The sequence below is a fragment of the Podarcis erhardii genome, assembly GCF_964252035.2.
Source record: "Podarcis erhardii genome assembly, chromosome: 6".
Lineage (NCBI taxonomy): Eukaryota > Metazoa > Chordata > Lepidosauria > Squamata > Lacertidae > Podarcis > Podarcis erhardii.
In genome coordinates this window covers 89,182,337-89,203,885 of record NC_138510.1, presented here as the reverse complement: position 1 = coordinate 89,203,885, position 21,549 = coordinate 89,182,337, and the positions used below count along the sequence as shown (strand labels likewise).

At 46.0% G+C, this 21,549-nt stretch overlaps 1 protein-coding gene across 1 annotated transcript in view; it reads left to right on the top strand.

Moving 5' to 3' along the window:
* Window positions 1-21,549, top strand: part of HMCN1 (hemicentin 1) — a 314,679-nt gene that overhangs the window by 217,813 nt on the left and 75,317 nt on the right. The window contains exons 56-65 of the mRNA XM_081866236.1: window positions 1,755-1,942; window positions 3,104-3,200; window positions 5,860-6,021; window positions 7,784-7,897; window positions 8,622-8,824; window positions 10,799-10,880; window positions 13,963-14,094; window positions 15,220-15,369; window positions 16,438-16,597; window positions 19,391-19,515. Coding sequence (XP_081722362.1) covers window positions 1,755-1,942; window positions 3,104-3,200; window positions 5,860-6,021; window positions 7,784-7,897; window positions 8,622-8,824; window positions 10,799-10,880; window positions 13,963-14,094; window positions 15,220-15,369; window positions 16,438-16,597; window positions 19,391-19,515 — 1,413 coding nt within the window. The remainder of the gene's footprint in view (window positions 1-1,754; window positions 1,943-3,103; window positions 3,201-5,859; window positions 6,022-7,783; window positions 7,898-8,621; window positions 8,825-10,798; window positions 10,881-13,962; window positions 14,095-15,219; window positions 15,370-16,437; window positions 16,598-19,390; window positions 19,516-21,549) is intronic.

The window sequence follows — 21,549 nt, the reverse complement described above, 5'->3', positions numbered from 1 at the left end:
TGGCTAAAACAGCCTGGCATGATCCCAGGGGAATAGCCAGAACTTCCTGCTCCTTCCCCCCATTTTAACCCTGTCAGGTGAGCTCTTGGGTCCCGAGCGCAACCAGGACCCTCTGTTATGAGGATCCCATTTGTGCAAACATAACTCCCAGGCAAGCAAGAGCTTCATTCGCCACCCTTTTTTATATCTCAAAATTGCTGAAGGTATCTCTATCCCACCTCTCCACTGCAAAAAAGCATCTCCCAAGGCAGTTAACAAATAAACCATAAAACCTAGCAAACTAACATTGCCTAAAGAAACTGCCATTCTAAATACGTTTTGTGGACCGTTTGTGCTTTTTTGTTTTGTCTGTGCATCACAAGATTTTCTTTTGTGAAGCAGGCATTTCGTGGTGCTTACGACAGTATCTTAGATTTCCAAATATGCCTGCAGCCCGTTCAGGGTTGGGAAGCCCTGAGTCATCAGCATAATCATTCCCCCTGCCCCTGCCCCCCCCCCCCCGATCCTAGGCAGTTCCATGTAAACATCCAGAGAGAATGAAGCAAATGTTAATCTAACAATTTGAACTGCAAAGTTACAAAGTTGGAGAGGCTGGCCCATTAGAGTGAATGGGGGACACTGCCCCATAACCTCAGTCTGCCTTCAGATGACTGTCAACTTCCTCCTCAGTCCCAGCAGAATGGGGACAAAACTAGAATTACTTGGCTCCGCCTGTCATTGGCTCTTGCGCCACCTACTGTTGGGCTCCCTGTCTTCTGTCCTACCAGTTGAAATGGGCACCAGTCATCACTTTCTCAGTGACAAGCAAGGCTTTCAGTAAGACCCCCAAATGTGCCTGAACGAAACTGAAATGGAAGGCTGGGCCTTGCGGTTCTTCCGAATGTGCAGATCCAGCTCTCAGTCTGCAGAAATGACTCTGGTGTGAGATCCCAGTGTGCCATGGCTGAGGCAAAAACTCTAGATGAGCTTATTTTTCCGTTGTTTGCTTCTACATTTGTGACACAAACATGCTGCTGTTTAGTTCATCTACTGGGGTATCTGATTGGCTTGTGAGAGAATGGTTGAAAATTGATTTTGCTTTTCCCAAAGCCCTATGCCTTTGGAGTCATTATTGACCTCACAGGGATTTTTAAAACACGCAAACCCATGCCTCCTATTCTAGACCACGTAACATTCTCTGTATCTACTTGTAATAAAAGAGTTTTGTTTCAGTGCCTTTCCATGTAGGGTGTGTGTGTGTTTTAATTAGGCCTTCATTAACAGCAAGGCCTAGGGCTGCTGTGTTTGCCTGATAAATGTGTTAGATTAATCACCGAAAAGGTGCCCCCTCTGTGAATTCTGTTATTTAATATTCAGCCAAGTTTTTTCTGCAATATATTTAAATCTAAAATACATGAATTTAATTTTTTTTTAGCCCTGATCCGTGTTTATGAATGGTGGCTTTAAGCACAGTAAGACTATTCAGCATCTTGGGGTATTAATCGGAAATCCAGATTCTATTTCACTCTCAATCCACTTTGGCAGGCTTCAGCGGAGCTAAAATGGCTCAAGTCCAAATGCTACATTATAACTCACTGTGGGTTATACATCTCAAAGCCATGGCTGTAATATGTCTGGATTGCCCACTATAGTTTGCCATTACTGGCTTCTCCTCAGGCCGCATTCAAGTGTGCAAATATGTGAGACGCTCGACATGATGGTTAGAAATTTCATGAAGAAAACGCTTCCTCCTTGACATTTTCCATCGATTCTAGTGCCACCATCCATTCATGGAGCCAATGGGGACATGCCTGAAGAGGTCACTGTGCTGATAAGCAACATGGCGGTGATGGAATGTGTGGCCAATGGCAGCCCTAATCCAAGCATAACCTGGCAGAAAGATGGGCAGCTCTTGGTTGAAGACTCCCAACACAAATTCTTAGCCAATGGAAGAACACTTCAGGTAAGTGGAGACACTTCCGTTAATGGAATGACCAAATGGTAGCCAGTGGACCAGATCCAGCTTCAGAAGCAATTTGCTTTGTATAGAGCACCTTCCTTTTTCAAGCAGTGATTCTTGGATTTCCGTTTATGGACAGCAACTCCTGAGTGAGCCTACCCTACCGTAAGATAGAATTCCTTAATATTCTTAGGCACTCCTTATATAAATGGTGTTTGATTCCTATGGGCAGTTCCTGTTCCCTTTCACCATACTTAGTAAAGGTAAAGGGACCCCTCACCATTAGGTCCAGTCATGGCCGACTCTGGGGTTGCAGTGCTCATCTCGCTTTATTGGCCGAGGGAGCCGGCATACAGCTTCCGGGTCATGTGGCCAGCATGACTAAGCCGCTTCTGGTGTACCAGAGCAGCGCACGGAAACGCCATTTACCTTCCCACCAGAGTGGTACCTATTTATCTACTTGCACCTTGATGTGCTTTCGAACTGCTAGGTTGGCAGGAGCAGGGACCAAGCAACGGGAGCTCACCCCGTCGCGGGGATTCGAACCGCCGACCTTCTGATCGGCAAGTCCTAGGCTCTGTGGTTTAACCCACAGTGCCAACCGTGTCACCATACTTAACTCAGTGCTATTACATCTTTTCAGAGATGGTATGATTTCCCTCAGCAAATAGCCTCTGAATTATATTCATCCTTCTTTCATAGCTCCTCCTTCTGTCACTGTACTTTTTAAAAAGCCTGTGCATCCTAGAATATACCTGGAATATAGCATCTACAAACACAGCTTACTAAGTGGTGGCAACTTACCACAGCAGGCAAATGACCATTTGATGAGGATAAAGTTACTATGCAGAGTAGTAATAGCTATAACCAGCGGCGTAGCGTGGGTTGTCAGCACCCGGGGCAAGGCAAGTAATTTGCGCCCCCTAACCTGGGGCAAGGCAAGTAATTTGCGCCCCCTAACTCATGGATTTGCGCCCCCTAACCCTAATCCCCAGATGTTGCGGCCGGTGCGGCCGGCCCCCCCTGCACCCCCCACGCTACGCCACTGGCTATAACCGATACTGATCATTTAGCTGGGTTGCATGAGCCAGCATAGATATTTGACTAGACGTTATTAATTTAGAATAAATGTCTTGTTTCAATGTCTTTATCTTCTCCCTCTAGATCCTCAGTTCCCAAATAACTGACACAGGCAGGTATGTCTGTACTGTGGAGAACACTGCAGGAAGTGCCAAAAAATATTTTAATCTTAACGTTCATGGTAAGATAGCTATTTTCTAAGATGCTGGCTGATTACATTCATATAAAGAACAGTTGCAAAAAAATCTGTTCCTATGTTTTATTGACTGTGTTTGGATGTTGTGATAAACTGTGGTTTTACTGTGGCGGGAAACCTCGGGTGTGCATATTCCTCTCCCTGCTATGCTCTAGCAGCATGGCTCACAGGTAAAGATTGGAGAAACTCACTTTCTATTTCAATTTACCACAGCTTAGTGTTATCCCTAAATCCTAAACTGTGATTAATCTAGATTAACTGTGGTTTGTTTGAAATAATATTTATTTATTCATACATACATACATATCCCGCCCATCCAGCTGAGTTTCCCCAGTCACTCTGGGCGGCTCCCAACAGAATATTAAAAACATAATAAAACATCAAACATTAAAAACTTCTCTAAACAGGGCTGCCTTCAGATGTCTTCTAGAAGCCAGATAGTTCTCTATTTCCTTGACATCTGATGGGAGGGCATTCGACAGGGCGGGTGCCACTACCAAGAAGGCCCTCTGCCTGGTTCCCTGAAACCTCACTTCTCACAGGGAGGGAACCACCAGAAGGCCCTTGGAGCTGGACCTCAGTGTCCGGGCTGAACAATGGGGGTGGAGACACTCCTTTAGGTATACTGGGCCGAGGCCGATTAGGGCTTTAAAGGTCAGCACCAACACTTTGAATTGTGCTCGGAAATGTACTGGGAACCAATGTAGGTCTTTCAGGACCGGTGTGATGTGGTCTCGGCGGCCACTCCCAGTCACCAGTCTAGCTGCCGCATTCTGGATTAGATGTAGTTTCTGGGTCACCTTTACAGGCAGCCCCATGTAGAGTGCAGTGCAGTAGTCCAAGCGGGAGATAACTAGAGCATGCACCACTCTGGCAAGATAGTCTGTGGGCAGGTAGGGTCTCAGCCGGTGTACCAGATGGAGCTGGTAGACAGCTGCCCTGGAAACAGAATCAATCTGCGCCTCCATAGACAATTGTTGTTGTTGTTTAGTCATTTAGTCGTGTCCGACTCTTTGTGACCCCATGGACCAGAGCACACCAGGCACTCCTGTCTTCCACTTCCTCCCACAGTTCAGTCAAACTCATGTTAGTAGCCAGCTTCATAAACCACAGTTAGAATTTGACTTGTTTCAAGCAAGCCATAGTTGAACTTTGTTGGGTTTGGACAACATAACAAGCTTCAGTTTATTAAAAACGGAAGCAAAAGCTTCCCAGCTCCTCATGACTGCACAGCAGGAGGAGAAGGGGAAGGGGAAGTCAATTTATGCATTTAACACAGCATCTGGTTTGCCCTTAATGTTTCTTGTCAACTGTAAACTCCATGTTGTTGTTTTTTAAAAGGCCTGTCTATCATTTCAAATGAAGCGATCCCTTTAATTTAGCTCCATCTTTCTCTTAAAACCTATGTAGGAAATTAATCCTTGGCTGGGACTTCCCTTCCAAAACAGTGCTGGGTATCTTTATGAGAAGGGCCACCCAGTTTGTGCTGTTTTCTGATTCAAAAAACATAGTCCTTCACTAGCATGAGTTATTTCCCTTCAGTGCCAAGATGTGAAGCATTTCCTGCCATTTCTTCCTGCTTTCAAAAACAATGGCTACTTTCCTAATATTAAATGAGGGATAAAGCAAGGCAACATTGCTTGAGACTTAAAGCAGAATACATGCTGTGTTCAGAAAACTGCAATGCATTTCCAAGGCTCTGTGGGTTTGGTTGTTGATTTCCTGATATTTTCTCTCTACACCTCATCTTGGTTACCTTATGTAACCTCATCAGTTCCCATTCCTTTCAGTACCTAATATATTTTGATGATACACAGCTATATCTCTCTACCCAAGATCTTTTCCCCTCCGTCCAGTTCCACATCTCTGCTTGTCTGCCTGATTTATCCATTTGGTTGTCTCATCACCATCTCAAATTCAACATGTCAAAGACTGAACTCTTTAACTTTGCTCTCAAACCTTCCACTCTTTGATCCCTCTCCATATCCATTGACAAGCTTACCGCCCCTGGCTTTCTCTTCGACTCTTTCTTTTGCTTACTGCTCTCAGTCAGTACCAAAGTATGTTTTTTCTCCGTGTACAAAATAGCAAAATAAAATAGAATAAAAATCATGCATTTGGAACTCTGGCTCATGTTCTGTTCTTCATGCTTTCACTATCCTAATCCTTGCTAGGCCTCCTAATTCCCTGAGCGGCCACAAAAGCTGCTCACCGCTGCAGCCACCTCTGGTGTTGCAGGTGTGAGTGTGTGGGCATAGCCAGGGCCGGCCCAATACGTTTTGGCACCTGAGGCGAACCACAAAATGGCACCCACCTCCCCACTAAGGAAGAAGGGGTGAATGAAAATCTCTGTCAGAAACAGGAGGGAATAAAGATCTACATGGGGGTTTGCCACCCCCATGGATTCTGCTGCCTGAGGCAGTTGCCCCACCTTGCCTCATGGGTGGGCCGGCACTGGACATATTTCCCTTGGTAAACAAGCAAACAAAGGAAAACATTTCTGGGGTTTCCTCCTGCATAAGATGGTTTCCAGCATTATGGTAGGAAAGACCCTGTCAATATTTTACTTTCCAGTCGCTTAGTGAAACTTAGTGTGGTTTTCCTGGCAAGTGTATAAAGTTTGGGCTTGTGTATCTTTTGACAGTTCCTCCGAGTATTGTTGGCATAAATCCTGAGAATTTGACAGTTGTGGTGAATAACTTCATCTCCTTGACCTGTGAGGTCACTGGCTTCCCTCCTCCTGATCTCAGTTGGCTGAAGAATGGAAAACCCATCAGCTTGAACACAAACGCTCTTATAGTGCCAGGTGAGCAAACTCTGCTATGGTGGATATTTCCCCCCATCAAGTGATTCCACTTCTTTTCCCAGGACCTTGTCAAAACTGACAAGGAAAGTTGATAGGCCAAATTTATGTTCAGTGTGTTTTTCTTCATCGGTCCCTGCAGTGCCAGTAATATATTTGGCATAACTTGTGTATGTAAAACGATATCATTTGAAGAAAAGCACAGATACCTAAAACCTTTCAAGGAACTGGAAGGAAATTTTATAATTATTTGGAAGAGTCGATGAGTTAACGTTGCTTTCTTGTTACCTGGTTCTTTTATTAGAACAGAGTTTGCCCTCTATCCCAGTAACACAACAAGGAAGTCATTGGTGGGCAGGTGACAATTTTTAGGGTTGTTTTTCTCACTTATTATTGGAAATCTTGACATTCTTCACTGTTACAGTGTTTTTTTCTGGAAGTGCGTGCCTGTACGCAGTACTGGTGCCATAGCTGTCAACCGTCCCTTATTTGGCGGGAAACTCCCTTATCCCAGCGCTGTGTCCTGCTGCTGTCCCTTATTGATGATGTCCCGTAAATTTCCCGGGTTTCAAAGGAAGCAGCTCCTCTCCCTCCCTCCCTGCCGGCCAGGGAGGAGGGAAGCTCCAACTGTGTTCCTTGGCTGCGTTGCTCATCCAATAAGGAGTCTAAGAACGACTGGGGGGCTGGAGCTTGCATGCCTTGTGCCGATCAAATTAGCTGCGTTGCCTGGGGAATCACCTTTGCTCAGCGCTTCCCAGCGGAGAGGGGACAGTGGTTTTCCTTGCTGCATCCCCTTTGCCGGGTTGCTGCGCTGTGGGAACCACCGCTTGAGGCTTCGTTTGGCTGCTGGCTGGGCTTTCTGGCTTTGGCTCGGAGGGGCTCAGAAGTTGAATATACGAAATCCCTTATTTTGGCTGCTGGTCCCTTATTTTCAAGGCTGCTGGTCCCTTATTTTCAAATCTGTAAGTTGACAGCTATGACTGGTGCCCCCCTTCAAATCTTGCAATGCCCACAACAGAGCGAGGCATCGGAGGCGCCCATGACACAGTTTCTAGGCTGTCTCAAACACACACTGCCTTCCAACCCTTTCGCTGCTGCCAGAGGGCAGGGCCTGGAGCTTTCGGTGGGCATGGAAGGAGCGGGAGAGAAGAGGCCTGGGGTGCAGGAATGTACGGATGTGGTCTCTGCAAGCCCACACGTGTGTGGCTGAGTGGTATTTCAGGCACAGTGTAGCCTGGCCACTGTCAGGGAATAGGATAAGGGCCGTTTGTCTGGCTCATTGGGTGGTGGTCAAAGCCTGTGAACTAAAAAACCCCACTAAGATCAGTGTGTATCACATGGGCAGCAATGGCATCTGTCATGAATCTCTCTCCACCCCTCTTTTAAAAACATACCCCCCTCTCTCTTTTGCCCCTGTTGCGGTTCAACATGAAACTTTTGTAAAATTCTGTTCAAGCAGTGGTGATCTGATAACCCGTCTGAACAGCTCTGTCAACTTTGACAGAGCCAGTGTGGTGTAGTGGTTAAGAGCGGTGGACTCGTAATCTGGTGAACCGGGTTTGCGTCTCCGCTCCTCCACAAGCAGCTGCTGGGTGACCTTGGGCTAGTCACACTTCTCTGAAGTCTCTCAGCCCCACTCACCTCACAGAGTGTTTGTTGTGGGGGAGGAAGGGAAAGGAGAATGTTAGCCGCTTTGAGACTCCTTCGAGTAGTGATAAAGCGGGATATCAAATCCAAACTCTTCTTCTCTTCTTCTTCATTTCAGGGGGCCGCACGCTGCAGATTCCTAGGGCCCGTCTGTCCGATGGTGGAGAATATGTCTGCATAGCCAGAAACAGCGCTGGAGAAAGCAAGAGAAAGAGCTTCCTTACTGTTTATGGTGTGTTTCTGCAGCTTTAAAATGAAATAATATTGAAAGTGGGGGAAATGTTAATGTCTAATCATTCTGAGTACGTTTCCGGACACGATTCAAAGTGATGGTGCTGACCTTTAAAGCCCTAAATGGCTTCGGCCCAGTATACCTGAAGGAGCGTCTCCACCCCCATCATTCAGCCCGGACACTGAGGTCCAGCGCCGAGGGCCTTCTGGTGGTTCCTTCACTGCAATAAGTGAGGTTACAGGGAACCAGGTACAGGGCCTTCTCGGTAGTGGCACCCGCCCTGTGGAATGCCCTTCCATCAGATGTCAAGGAAATAAACAACTACAGTGGTACCTTGGTTTATGAACTTAATCCGTTCCGGAAGTCCGTTCTTAAACCAAAGCATTCTTAAACCAAGGCGTGCTTTCCCATAGCAGCGGGGGACTCAGTTTACACTCAACAGGAAGCGAAACATGTTCTGCTTCCAAGGCAAAATTCACAAACGAAAACACCTACTTCCAGGTTTGCAGCTTTCTTAATCCAAGTTGCTCTTAAACTAAGCTGCTCTTAAACCAAGGTACCACTGTATATGACTTATAGAAGACATCTGAAGGCAGCCCTGTTTAGGGAAGTTTTTAATGTTTGATTCTATTTTTAATATTCTGTTGGGAGCCGCCCAGAGTAGCGATTCTTCCTTCTGGTGAAAGCCAAGGAAATAACATTGCTTATATTCCCTCCCACTAAGTTCCTCCCATCATAAAAGACCACAGCGGAGCAGCGCTTTCCGTCGTCAATGTGCGAGTGGGAACTCCGGTGACATTAGAGTGCGAATCCAATGCCGTTCCACCTCCTGTCATCAGCTGGTACAAGAACGGGCGGATGGTTGCAGCCTCATCTAACATGGGGATCGTAGCTGATGGGCAGATGCTTCATATTAAAGCTGCTGAGGTATGCTATTCTGCTTTAAAAAAAAACCTTGCAGCCCATTTGTTTATAACATGAATTAGGTCTTCGTCTTGCCAAAGGCAAGGTGCTTCTTTTAAAATGAGAGATTCAGAAGCAATACAAAATACACAAGATCAAAGGTTTTATTTTAAGACAGCAAGCAATGTATACATACTAAGCTCAAGCACTTATATCTGTCACTTGGAAGCCCCCAAGAAGCAGCGAAGCGACTCCCCCAGGTAGCCTCAGTTTGCACAGCCCTGCGACTGATCAGTCTGTGTACGTGGTTCAGAGAAACTCTGTGAAACTTATCTGGTTTTATAGTTAACCTGTGTAGCTTGCCAGACTGGCTACATGGAGATCACTAACTGCTTGAAATAAATTTTGCCTTCCAGGTGCAATTCCCATACAGTCTTCAATTGACATATGCTAAATGCTAAATGCAAAAAAAAAAAAAAGAAGAAGAAGAAGAAGAAAAAAGGGACACGGGTGGCGCTGTGGTCTAAACCACTGAGCCTAGGGCTTTCCGATCGGAAGGTCGGTAATTTGAATCCCTGCGACGGGGTGAGCTCCCGTTACTCTGTCCCAGTTCCTCTCAACCTAGCAGTTCGAAAGCACACCAGTGCAAGTAGATAATGACTGCTCCCCACTTAAAACGGGGGGCGCCTTTTGCGTGGACGCGTGCAGCCCTGGATCTGGAGTGGCCCCATCAGCATAGGCTTTGCCTTCCCTCAGGTGGGATACCTGGAGGTCCCCGCCTACCCCAGTGAGTTGTCCAATCCCACCTGGGGGAAGCGTTGCCAGGGAAACCAGCCCAGGTAAGGGGAGGGATTACCTGCCCACACAATAGAGGGTGGATCTTAATTGTTAATCCTCACTTAGCACACCAGTGCAAGTAGATAAATAGGTACCGCTCCAGCGGGAAGGTAAGCGGTGTTTCCGTGCACTGCTCTGGTTTTGCCAGAGTCATGCTGGCCACATGACCCAGAAAAACTGTCTGCAGACTAACGCCAGCTCCCTCGGCCTGTAAAGTGAGATGAGCGCCGCAACCCCAGAGTTGTTCGCAACTGGACCTAACTGTCAGGGGTCCTTTACCTTTACCTTTTTAAATGCAAAAATAGCAATACATTGGAGCAGAGTGTTAAAGGAAGAGATGATTGTGGGGGAAACCAATCATCTAGCCTGAAAGCCCTTTCTATAGTTTGAGGGTTATAAGCAGAGGCTCATTTACATACTCATTAATTGGCAGACCACAGAAGATAAGTTTCATTCGCTTCCCTACTGCCCGTATTGATTTTTTTTTTTGCATGGCCAGTTGCATATTTGAATAAATTGTCAAGATCAGTAGTCATGGACATACATGGGGAAAGGTAAGTAGCTCATTTTACACATATTTCACCTTGCTATACCAGCCGATTTTTGCAAACGGTTTGCTTTCCTATTCAGAAACAAGATGGATTGAAAGAAGAAGCCTTTTTGCCTTAAAAACAAACAAGAAAACAAAGCTTTAAAGGGAACTGGTCTATTTATAAAACGTTTGCAACTGAATCAGCCCATCAGAACGATAATTTTTTAAAAAAACCTGCTGGAGAATATATTTATTAGGACCAACTAAAAAAAAATGAAATAGAGCGGGAATATAATTAGGGTAATGGTAGAAAAGCTTTAGTGTGTGCCCTGGTATAATTTCAGAAACGTAGAAAATGTGAGTTCAGAATTAAAATACAAACTGTTCTCTCATGGTGCCTGAGATAGTATGCTTAGGATGAGATCGTGGTATGTGTTTTTGAATGGTCCATGTTACAAGACTGTATTCCCCGCACCCCACCCAAAGATGATGCATGAGCACTGAGTATCCACTATGGTGGTTGTTATTACAGTACCCTGTTAGCAAGATGGGTGTTTTTTTAAAAAAAAAATTTGAAGCTGTTAATTAGAAAAGTGGTTTGCATATTCTTTTCCTTCTTGTATTCTCAGGTGTCTGATACAGGCCAGTATGTATGTAAAGCCATAAATATTGCGGGACGAGATGATAAAAATTTCCATCTTAACGTTCATGGTAAGCTTATGCTGTGTTAACCTTTAGCGCATGGGTAGGCAAAGTAAGGCCTGGGTTACTTTGGGTTACCTGGGTTACCTGGGATCCGGCCCATGGACGGTCTGGGAATCGCCGCATGGATCGGCATGGGGATTCTGATCGTTTGGGCTGCGCCAATTTCCCCCCTCTTCCTCACACACACCTCACACACACACCCCTCCTAGAGGAGGAAGGGGGCTGGGCTTTGTTGAGCCGCAGTTGGCTGAGCGCCATTTTAAGCAGCCCCTCTCTGGAGCCAGCCCTTTTGCGCCGCTCATCATCCCTCTCCGCCTTCAGCCCCTGCTGCTTACAAGGCACAGGTAAGCAGCCACCAGGGCTTGTCCACTGCTGTGGAGAAGGGGGGGGGAGAATCATGGGGGGATTCCCCCCCTAAATATAGTCCGGTCCCCCACAAGGTCTGAGGGACAATGGACTGACCCCCTGCGGAAAATGTTTGCTGATTCCTGCTTTAGTGACTTGCGTGCCAAGGCACCCAAGCCCCAAAGTTCCCAGGAGAACAATAAAACACACTGACACAGAGTATTTTGGTTTATGGGTTCAAATAGGCCACAGCATTATTGGTTACAGATGCGAGTGGTTTGGCTTAGGCATTGGGGTGAAGTCAGGCTATATCTTGATTCCTGCCCATCTGCAGGGAGTCCACGGAAGGGTAGACCACTGATAGGGGGCGCCCTATGACTTACATCAGATAGTACACAAAAGAAATGAAATACCGTGAAAATCCCTGAAACAAAAAGCAATCGACTAGAAATATTATCTTATAGAGATAAACTAAATAATAAAAATAAAAAAGTTTAAGGTAAAAATTAGAAAATCCTAGAATTGAACAAAGCCTTAACTGGATGCCGGCTACAAACCTTGTTCCACTGAACTATTCAGTTTCCTCAAAAGGAAATAGAGAAATCATAAACCTTAAATGACCAAATTCAAAGAAAGGGGGTAAAACTCCCAAAAATTCTGAAGTATTATAATCCTAGCTCAACCCAGGTGAAGCAAAGCTCAGTAATAAAGGATTAAGGACTCAAAGGTACAGTTTCTAAAACTGAGTTTACAAAAAAGTTTGAAAACCTACCGTATTTTTCGCCCTATAGGACGCACTTTTTCCCCTCCAAAAATGAAGGGGAAATGTGTGTGCGTCCTATGGGGCGAATGCAGGCTTTCGCTGAAGCCTGGAGAGGGAGAGGGGTCGGTGCGCACCGACCCCTCTTGCTCTGCAGGCTTTGCGGAGAGTTGCCTGCATGCCGAAGCCTGTGTGCGCTGAGCTCAGCGCGTCCAGGCTTCGCGGACCTCTCTGCAAGCAGCGGGAGCGCTCCCGCTGCTTGCGGAGAGTTGCCTGCATGCCGAAGCCTGTGTGCGCTGAGCTCAGCGCGTCCAGGCTTCGCGGACCTCTCCGCAAGCAGCGGGAGCCAGCGCTGGGCTCCCACGGCTTGCAGAGAGCTGCCTGTTTCGGGGCTGGGGCGGGGGAAGCTCGGGCCTCCCGCGCCTGGGGGGGGGGATAATTTTTTCCCCTTTATTTCCCCCCCAAAAAAACTAGGTGCGCCTTATGGGACGGTGCGTCCTATAGGGCGAAAAATACGGTAAATGGCAAGTTTTAGACACAGCCCAACTTGAAGAAAGCCAAGCACAGTAATAAAGAGTTGAGGACTCAGCTGTGAAAATTTTAGTATTGCCTTTACAAAAAGGTTTAAAAAACCTAAATCGCACAAATTCAAAGAAAGGAATACAAGATAAACTGTTTTCGATTTTAAACAAACTCAAGAGCAGGGCTGAAATGCTCCCATGGTCTAGATATTCCTTCTGATGTTAAAGGCTGATACAGGGTGTTTCCAATCACAGGTTTATATACTATAGGGGCTGTGACATGGCCCTAGCCCATGTCCAGGCTTTTGACAGAATTCATACCCCGGATACCTTTAACAGGATATTCTTACTGAGGAGGGGCTGGTGAAGGCAGCAACCTCCCCTCCAATCAAACAAAGGCTTACCCAATGCCTAACCTCACAAAAGTTGTGGTGATTGATACTAGGTAGGTGAAAACCAAATGGCCAGTGCCAAGTAGAAAAATTCCTACCCGGCCCCAACAACATGGCGACCGACAATTGCCATAGCAAGGCCATATCAGAGCAAAGCATGAAAAGAGGGCGAGTGGTTTCGGTGATCCAACCAAGAGGCTAGGAAGAGGGGGCCGGCCGGCCGTGCAGCGATTAAATCGCCCGTGGCCACACCCACCCTGCCAGCTGATTGGCTGCGGCCGTCCCCCAGCACAGATGACGCAGCAGGCCGTGACGTAGTGGGGAAGGCAGTGTGCCTCTCCACCCTACGCCGGAAAACTGTTGAGGCTCGGCTGCCTGGCCACAACGGCAGCCACCAGGTAAAAGGTCAGCAGACTTAACCAACAGACCGACCCATATTAGATATACCGTATTTTTTGCTCTCCCGGCTTCAGCGAAAGGAACCCGAAGCCTACGGAGCTCAGCGGGAGCTCGTGCTGCGCTCCGAAGGCAGCAGGTCGGGGAGCAGCGGAAAGGCTGCGTGCAGCCTTCCCACTGCTCCCCGGGGCTGGCGGTGAGGGAAGCTTGGCTTTTCCCACCGCCAGCCCCACAAGCGAAAGGAACCTGAGGCTATCTGGAGAGCGCGAGGGGTTGGTGCCCCCACCAACCCCTCTCGCTCTCCAGATAGCTGCCTGAAGCCTGCGGAGCGCGGCGGGAGCTCCCGCTGCGCTCCGGAGGCTTCGGGTTCCTTTCGCTGAAGGGGCGCTGCGCAGAGAGGGGGAGATTTTTTTTTTTCTAAAACAAGGTGCGTCCTATGGTCCGGTGCGTCCTATAGAGCGAAAAATATGGTAGTTAATCAACCTACTTTGCTGTGCAGGGGGTACTCCTTAATTATGTTTGTGCTTATGATGATTGCAGAACAGGAAGCTGTGGCTGGCTGGAGAGAGAAAAGGGGACAGAGCGTGGGGTCTCCAGTCAGAGCATCTCATTCTCCCAGATGAGCCTTTTTGGGTTATTACGTGCCTGTGTCTTACCACTGTTCTCATTCACAGTGCCACCCAGCATTGAAGGCCCTGACCTGGAGTGGATCAATGAAACCATCAGTAACCCTGTGACCTTTTCGTGTGATGCTACTGGAATTCCTCCACCAACGATAACGTGGCTTAAGGATGGAAAGCCCCTCGGTAATATGTTCTGCAGCTTCCATAGCCATTAGTCATTTTAAATGGTCAGACAAGATGTGAAATGGAAAATACAGCGGGTTGTGTTTGGCCACAGTGGAGGTGACCCTCGGGGTTCTTGAATATGGCTTCCAGAGATGACCTTGTTTCTTACTGAGCTACAGTCAGCAAAAGAGACAGGAGGACAGGCAATTGCGGGGGGTGGGGGGGGGTCTTTCACTGCTCTAGCCTCTAGGTTTTATGGTTTTTCTCGTAGTATGAAACTCCTCTTCTTCTATTTTAAAGTAATCACTATTGCAAGTTGTTGTTTAGTCGTGTCCGACTCTTCGTGACCCCGACTCTTCATGATTATTGCAAGTAATCAGAACTTATTCAAAAGCTGGATTTCTCAAATGGTGGAAATGGGTGCCATTTTGTGACATGGCAAAGAGAGCAAATAATGGATTAAAAGGTAAAGGGACCGCTGACCATTAGGTCCAGTCATGGACGACTCTGGGGTTGCAGTGCTCATCTTGCTTTATTGACCGAGGGAGCCGGCGTATAGGTCATGTGGCGAGCATGACTAAGACGCTTCTGGCGAACTAGAGCAGCGCACCAAAATGCCATTTACCTTCCCGCCGGAGCAGTACCTATTTATCTACTTGCACTTTGACGTGCTTTTGAACTGCTAGGTTGACAGGAGGTGGGACATAGCAACGGGAGCTCACCCCATTGTGGGGATTCGAACTGCTGACCTTCTGTTCAGCAAGTCCTAGGCTCAGAAACCCTGAGTCAGCAGTGTTCAGTTAAGTGTCAGAGTCTGGAAGTCAGTTGACTCACCTACACCAAGTCTAGTGAAAGGACCATAGACTGTAGGTGACTCTCCCCAGCCAGCCTTTCATTCCAAGATTGGGGACTCACCTGCAGGCCTGTTGTTCTAAGATTAAGGGGGCTGGGTGGGAAGGAAAGCGGGGTGAACCAAATGGGGCATATGGGCCTTTTGTTCCCATTCCCTAATTAATTATAGGTATATGGTGGCTGGTTGTTTTATTTTTTAGAAGTGGTTTACAAGTTTGAGGTGAGAATGATACGGTTTGTAACAAACCGAAACTTCTGTGGTCTGATTTCTTCTTGTTCCCCTGCTTTTAGAAAACTCTGCATCCCTCGAAATGCACATTTTGTCAGGAGGCAGCAAGCTGCAAATTGCCAGGTCTCAGCATTCGGATAACGGGAACTATTCCTGCATTGCTTCAAATGTGGAAGGCAAAGCTCAGAAATTTTACGTTCTTTCTGTTCAAGGTATGTGTGTGTATACACTCCTATTGGCTTGTCTCCAACGTAGCACTTAGTGAATGTTCCATAAGCACAAGGAATACTCTCCCTCCTTCTACCTCCCGTGTGTCCCCTAAATGTGTTCGTTGAATACCACCCATGGTACAACTTCGCTGTATCCTGACACCATGACATTTCACATTCCTCCCCCTCCCCAGCGGCAACCGGCAATTTTGAGCAGGAGTTGGAAAAAGCAGAATGACATGGTGGTTAACAGTGTTGATATGTTCTACTAGACTTTAGTACTTGTACAAACATTGGCAGACCTTTAGGGTGTGAAATATACTCGGAGTCCTGTAGTGATTTCATGCTCTTTATTGCAGCTTGTAAAACAGTGATTGAATTGCCCCCCAAACCTCAGGATTTTATATACATATTTACACAATGAGTCCCGTCTGATTGGCTGATTCTGCTTCCCTCCTGGAGCCTGATTGGTCTTTTCCTGCAGGCCAATCACTTGTTGCATTCTACGATCCTACCAGCCTAATAGGCTGATTAACTTCCTCCTGGAGCCTGATTGGTCTTTTCCTGCAAGCCAGTCAGTTGTTGCATTCTCGGATCCTACTTGCCTTTTGTTCTAGGATCCAAGCTTAGTACAGTGGTACCTCAGGTTAAGTACTTAATTCATTCTGGAGGTCCGTTCTTAACCTGAAACTATTCTTAACCTGAAACTGTTCTTAACCTGAAGCACCACTTTAGCTAATGGGGCCTCCTGCTGCCGCCACACCGCCGGAACACAATTTCTGTTCTCATCCTGAAGCAAAGTTCTTAACTTGAAGCACTATTTCTGGGTTAGCAGATTCTTTAACCTGAAGCGTATGTAACCTGAAGCGTATGTAACCCGAGGTACCACTGTACAGTGGCAGATGTGCTTAGCCCAGGGGTTGCCAATGTTTGTGCTCTCCAGGTATTGTTCAACTACAACTCCCATCATTCCATGCTGTCCATGTTCACGGGGGCAGATGGGAGTTGAAGTCCATCAACACCTGGACTCACATGGAGGTATTACTAACACACATTTCCACCATCTTAAAGTTCCTCCAGATATTGCCGGCTCGGAAATGCCAAGTGACGTCAGCGTCATCCTTGGGGAAAACATCCGGCTTTCCTGTAAGGCCCATGGAATTCCGGCACCTGCAATTCAGTGGCTGAAAGATGGAAAACCAATTAGTGGCGGTGAATCTCCGCGGATAAGGTTAAGTGTTGCATTTTCTTGTTCTGAAGCAAGCCAGAGTCTGAGCAGGAGTTAAAACAGAGAAGAGGAATGGAGGCGAGGAAACACAGAAGGGAAGATATATGGGGGAATGCCAGGATAGTGGGAAGACCACTGCTTTTTTTTCTGGGGTTACTCAAGAGTATGCAGTACCAGCACCATTTTTTTCTGGAACAAAAGCACTGCTTTTTGCCCCAAAGAGCCCATCTCATCACAAGGTGGTATTAAAATAGGCCTATTTTGTTCCAACTCCCTCTTGCAAACCAACTAACCTGTCTTACATTATTCTTTCTTTGATGCGTCTCTCTGCTGCTTTTGTTGTTGTTGTTGTTGTTGTTTAGACGTTTAGTCGTGTCCGACTCTTCATGACCCCATGGACCAGAGCACGCCAGGCACTCCTGTCTTCCACTGCCTCCTGCAGTTTGGTCAAACTCAGGCTGGTAGCTTCGAGAACACTGTCCAACCACCTCGTCCTCTGTTGTCCCCTTCTCCTTGTGCCCTCCATCTTTCCCAACATCAGGGTCTTTTTCAGGGAGTCTTCTCTTCTCATGAGGTGGCCAAAGTATTGGAGCCTCAGCTTCAGGATCTGTCCTTCCAGTGAGCACTCAGGGCTGATTTCCTTCAGAATGGAGAGGTTTGATCTTCTTGCAGTCCATGGGACTCTCAAGAGTCTCCTCCAGCACCATAATTCAAAAGCATCAATTCTTCGGCGATCAGCCTTCTTTATGGTCCAGCTCTCACTTCCATACATCACTGCTGGGAAAACCATAGCTTTAACTATACGGACCATTGTCTTTGTCCATGGAGTCTTCTTGGCAGGGATACTGGAGTGGCTTGCCGGTTCCTGCTCCAGGTGGATCACATTTGGTCAAAACTCTCCATTATGACCTGTCCATCTTGGGTGCCCTGCACAGCATAGTTCATAGCTTCTCTGAGTTATTCAAGCCCCTTCGCCATGGTAAGGCAGCGATCCATGAAGGGGATCACTTTTATTCCGGCACAATCTTCCTTTCTTAGGTCTCCCTTTCTCTCTCTCTTTTTTTGGTATATAATTTTACTAAATGTTCTGTTTTACAATTTAAAACACTCATTTTACATCCTTAAGATATCAATGGCTTCCCTTCTTCTCTTTCCGTGGTTCATTTTACATAACATAAATCCCTGCATATTTTGCAAAAACTATACCATTCAGTATTCCATTATTGCATCCATCAGAACTTGTTCACACTGTTGAATTTATCTTGATGCTGCCAGCGTTTTCAGCCGCACACAATTATTTCCCATATATGCAGTAAACGTTTTCCAGTCTTCTCTCAATGTATTTTCTTCTTGTTCTCTTATTTTGTATGTTAAGTCTGCGAGTTGTGCATATTATGTCACCTTAAGCTGTCACTCTTCTTTAGTTGGGACCTCACTCGTTTTCCATTTTTGGGCTAACAAACCCTGTCTCCCCTTCTCAGCTTCCCTACTTCTTATATCTCTGTTTCTGACACTTAATTCTGATAGCTAGCATGAACAGGAGGACAAACTGGCTCACTGCTATAAGGATGGTTAAGGTAATTTATAGGTGGGGAATTTCGAACACTTCAAGCTGGGTGTGTTTAGCCTGGAAAAGAGGAGAGGCAGAGGAGATATGATTGTCATCTTCACATGGATTCGAGTTACAAGAAAGCAGTTTCCGACTTAACATCAGGAAGAACTTTCTGACAGTAAGAGTGGACAGTAAAATGGATTCCTTCGGAAGCTTGTAGACACTCTTTCACTGGAGGTTTTTAAGCAGAGCTTGGATGGCCAACTGTGATGGGTTCTTTAGTTGAGATTCCTGCATTGTAGGGGGTTGGACTAGATGACTCTCAAGGTCCCTTCTGTCGGAACTCCATTCGACCGAGCCTTTGAAATCGCCTCGAACGTGTTTAATGACCTCAAGCCTTTGATAAGGCTCCAAGGCACATTCTTCAATCAGCAGAGTTCCCAGCACAGGGAAGGATGTGACACTATGAGCTACATTGTAAAGAGTTTAATTTACTAGCTATGCACAGAGCAAAGAAAAATACATCCTCTCCCTGTGAGAGCAGAGAGCAACAGAACAAAGGAACAAAGGAAACAGGAAACCACTAACATCACATCCCGTCTCCCCTCCCGTGAGACTCCAATAATATGGAATGCCAGGAATGTAAACAGAGTCCTGTGACTCCACGCAGCTGCTCAGTGAGAAACAGAAACTAACACCTTCCAACTCAACAGTTCTATGATTCCAAGATGCAGTGTGGTCACTAGGCATTATTATACTCCAGGGGTCGGCAAGGTTTACTGGCCATGGGCCAGATCACTCCCATGGAGATCGTCCGTGGGCCAGACTGGTGCAGTGCAATGCCGGAAATCGCGTCTGCGCATGTCCGTGGCGCCGGAAATTGCTTCTGCGCATGCCCAGACGACAGAAATTGCACCTGCGCAGAAGTGATTTTCAGCGTCTGGACATGCGCAGATGCGATTTCTAGTATATGCGCGTGCACAGACGCAATTTTTGGCACTGCTCGGTGAGTCTCCGCGCTGCGCCGTGCTGGTTTAGCACTGTGGGGGCGGCTTGTGGGCTGGTAAAATGGTCTTCGTGGGCTGCATCTGGCCCATGGGCCGCACATTGCTGACCCCTGTTATACTCTGTTTGCTGCAAATTATAAGAAAATCTCGATTCAAGCTTATTTCTCTCGGTTTTAAGATTAACATCTTAACTCAGACGCTTCTAATTATTCCATTTTCTGTGATTCCTTCTTTTAGCTTGGCTCCAGATGGCAGCTTGCTCGGCATTGTTGGAGCCCTCACAAGCGATGTAGGAAAATATACTTGTGTCGCTAGCAACCCTGCGGGGGAAGAAGACCGAATTTTTAATGTCAATGTATATGGTGAGTATTGTTATTAAGTAGTGGGTTTTTTTTTAGCATGATACGGTTAGAAGCACCTGTCTTATGATTTTCTGAATCATAAACATGAGTTTTCTTTTTTGACCAACCATGATTTGCCAATGTTTTTATGTTGATTCTATTCTTCACCTTGAAATATTTCTTTTATAAAGGTGCAGATTATAAACAAACAAATAAAAATTAAATCTGCAGTGTAAAGGAAGACGAGCTCATAGAAACACAGTTATTTTGCTAATAATAACGTTAACTAAACAGGCTTGGGGAATTGAGCATTATGGCTGGCTAATGTAAAGATCTCTGGGGCTTAAAACTATGAAGAATTTCATATAGCTCATAGGTGCTCCAGGTGTAGGGCAGGTGAGCGTGGCTTGTCCAAAATTGCTTCACAGGTCAAATAGGAAAGCCTTGGCAGACCAAGTTTGGCCCATGGGCTGTAGGAGATTATTCACCCCATGTTCTAAGAGGACAAGCCCAGGAAAAATGTATGCTCAGCCACACAACTATGCGATCCCATTGAACCTTAAAGGGTTTGTGTGTGTGTGTGTGTGTGTGTGTTTGCGTGTCCCATTGCCTGGAAATTCAATGGAAGCTTTAAAATTACTAAAAGTTTTCAGTCTCAGAGAATTGAGTATGCTGAAGACTCATTAAAATATTTGTTAGGGAAACACAAAACAATCTTTTGTACAATCATAGTTTTATCCTCCCAACTTATATTTTCCAGTTTGATTCTTGAGACTTCTAGATGTTCACCTATGGTGAGAGAAAGCATCAAATAAATTTTAATGATAATAATTAATGACTAATAATAATAATAATAATAATAATAAAATGATAATAATAATAATAATAATAATAATAATAAATGATGATGATAATAATAATAATAATAATAATAATAATAATAATAATAATAATAAATGATAATAATAATAATAATAATAATTAATAATAATAATAATAATAATAATAATAATAATAATAATAGATGATGATGATGATTATTAATACAAGTTGCCAACTTCCACTGCATGGTATTCTACAGGAAGTCAAAGTAACTGATGCTTTTCTGATCCAAGTTTTTCAAAAGAAAAACCGTTTCCTGACATTTCGTTAATATTCATTTAATTGTATCTATAGGTCAGGCTGAGCTGAATATTTTCCAGCGAACATTTTTTGGGAGGGGCGTGAGAAAAGGTTTCCTAAAAGATCCTAACAGCTTCTCATTCTGCACCAGTTTGCTGCTGTTGTCAGTCTCAGAAATGACATCTCTTTTCTTCCTAGTTGTGCTGGCATCAACACAGCCAACTATGATGAGTGAGGGCAAATGAAGCCAATTCGTAGTGAGGGTAGATCTTCTTGAATAGGCTTTGTTGGAATGTTCAGTGGAGAGTATTCAGTGCAGCTGCCAAAGCAAATTAGCCCCTGGTAGTGTGGGTTAAACCACAGAGCCTAGGACTTGCCTATCAGAAGGTCGGTGGTTCAAATCCCTACGACGGGGTGAGCTCCCGTTGCTCGGTCCCTACTCCTGCCAACCTAGCAGTTCGAAAGCATGTCAAAGTGCAAGTACAGTGGTGCCCCGCAATACGAATGCCTCGCAAGACAGAAAACTCACTAGACAAAAGAGTTTTCTGTTTTGGAGGTGCTTCGCAAAACGAATTTCCTATGGGCTTGCGAGTTCCTGCGGGTTTTTTCCCCTTTCCCCCCCTTTTTCTAAGCCGCTAAGCTGCTTATCCGCTAAGCCGATAAGCCGTTAAAAGCCGCTAAAAGCCGCTAAGCCGCTAATACCGCTAATCCGCTAATCCGTCAATGGGCTTGCTTCGCAAGACGAAAAAACCGCTAGACGAAGAGAATCGTGGAACGGATTCTTTTTGTCTTGTGAGGCACCACTGTAGATAAATAGGTACCACTCCAGTGGGAAGGCAAATGGTGTTTCCATGCGCTGCTCTGGTTTGCCAGAAGTGGCCTACTCATGCTGGCCACATGACCCGGAAGCTGGACACCGGCTCCCTCGGCCAA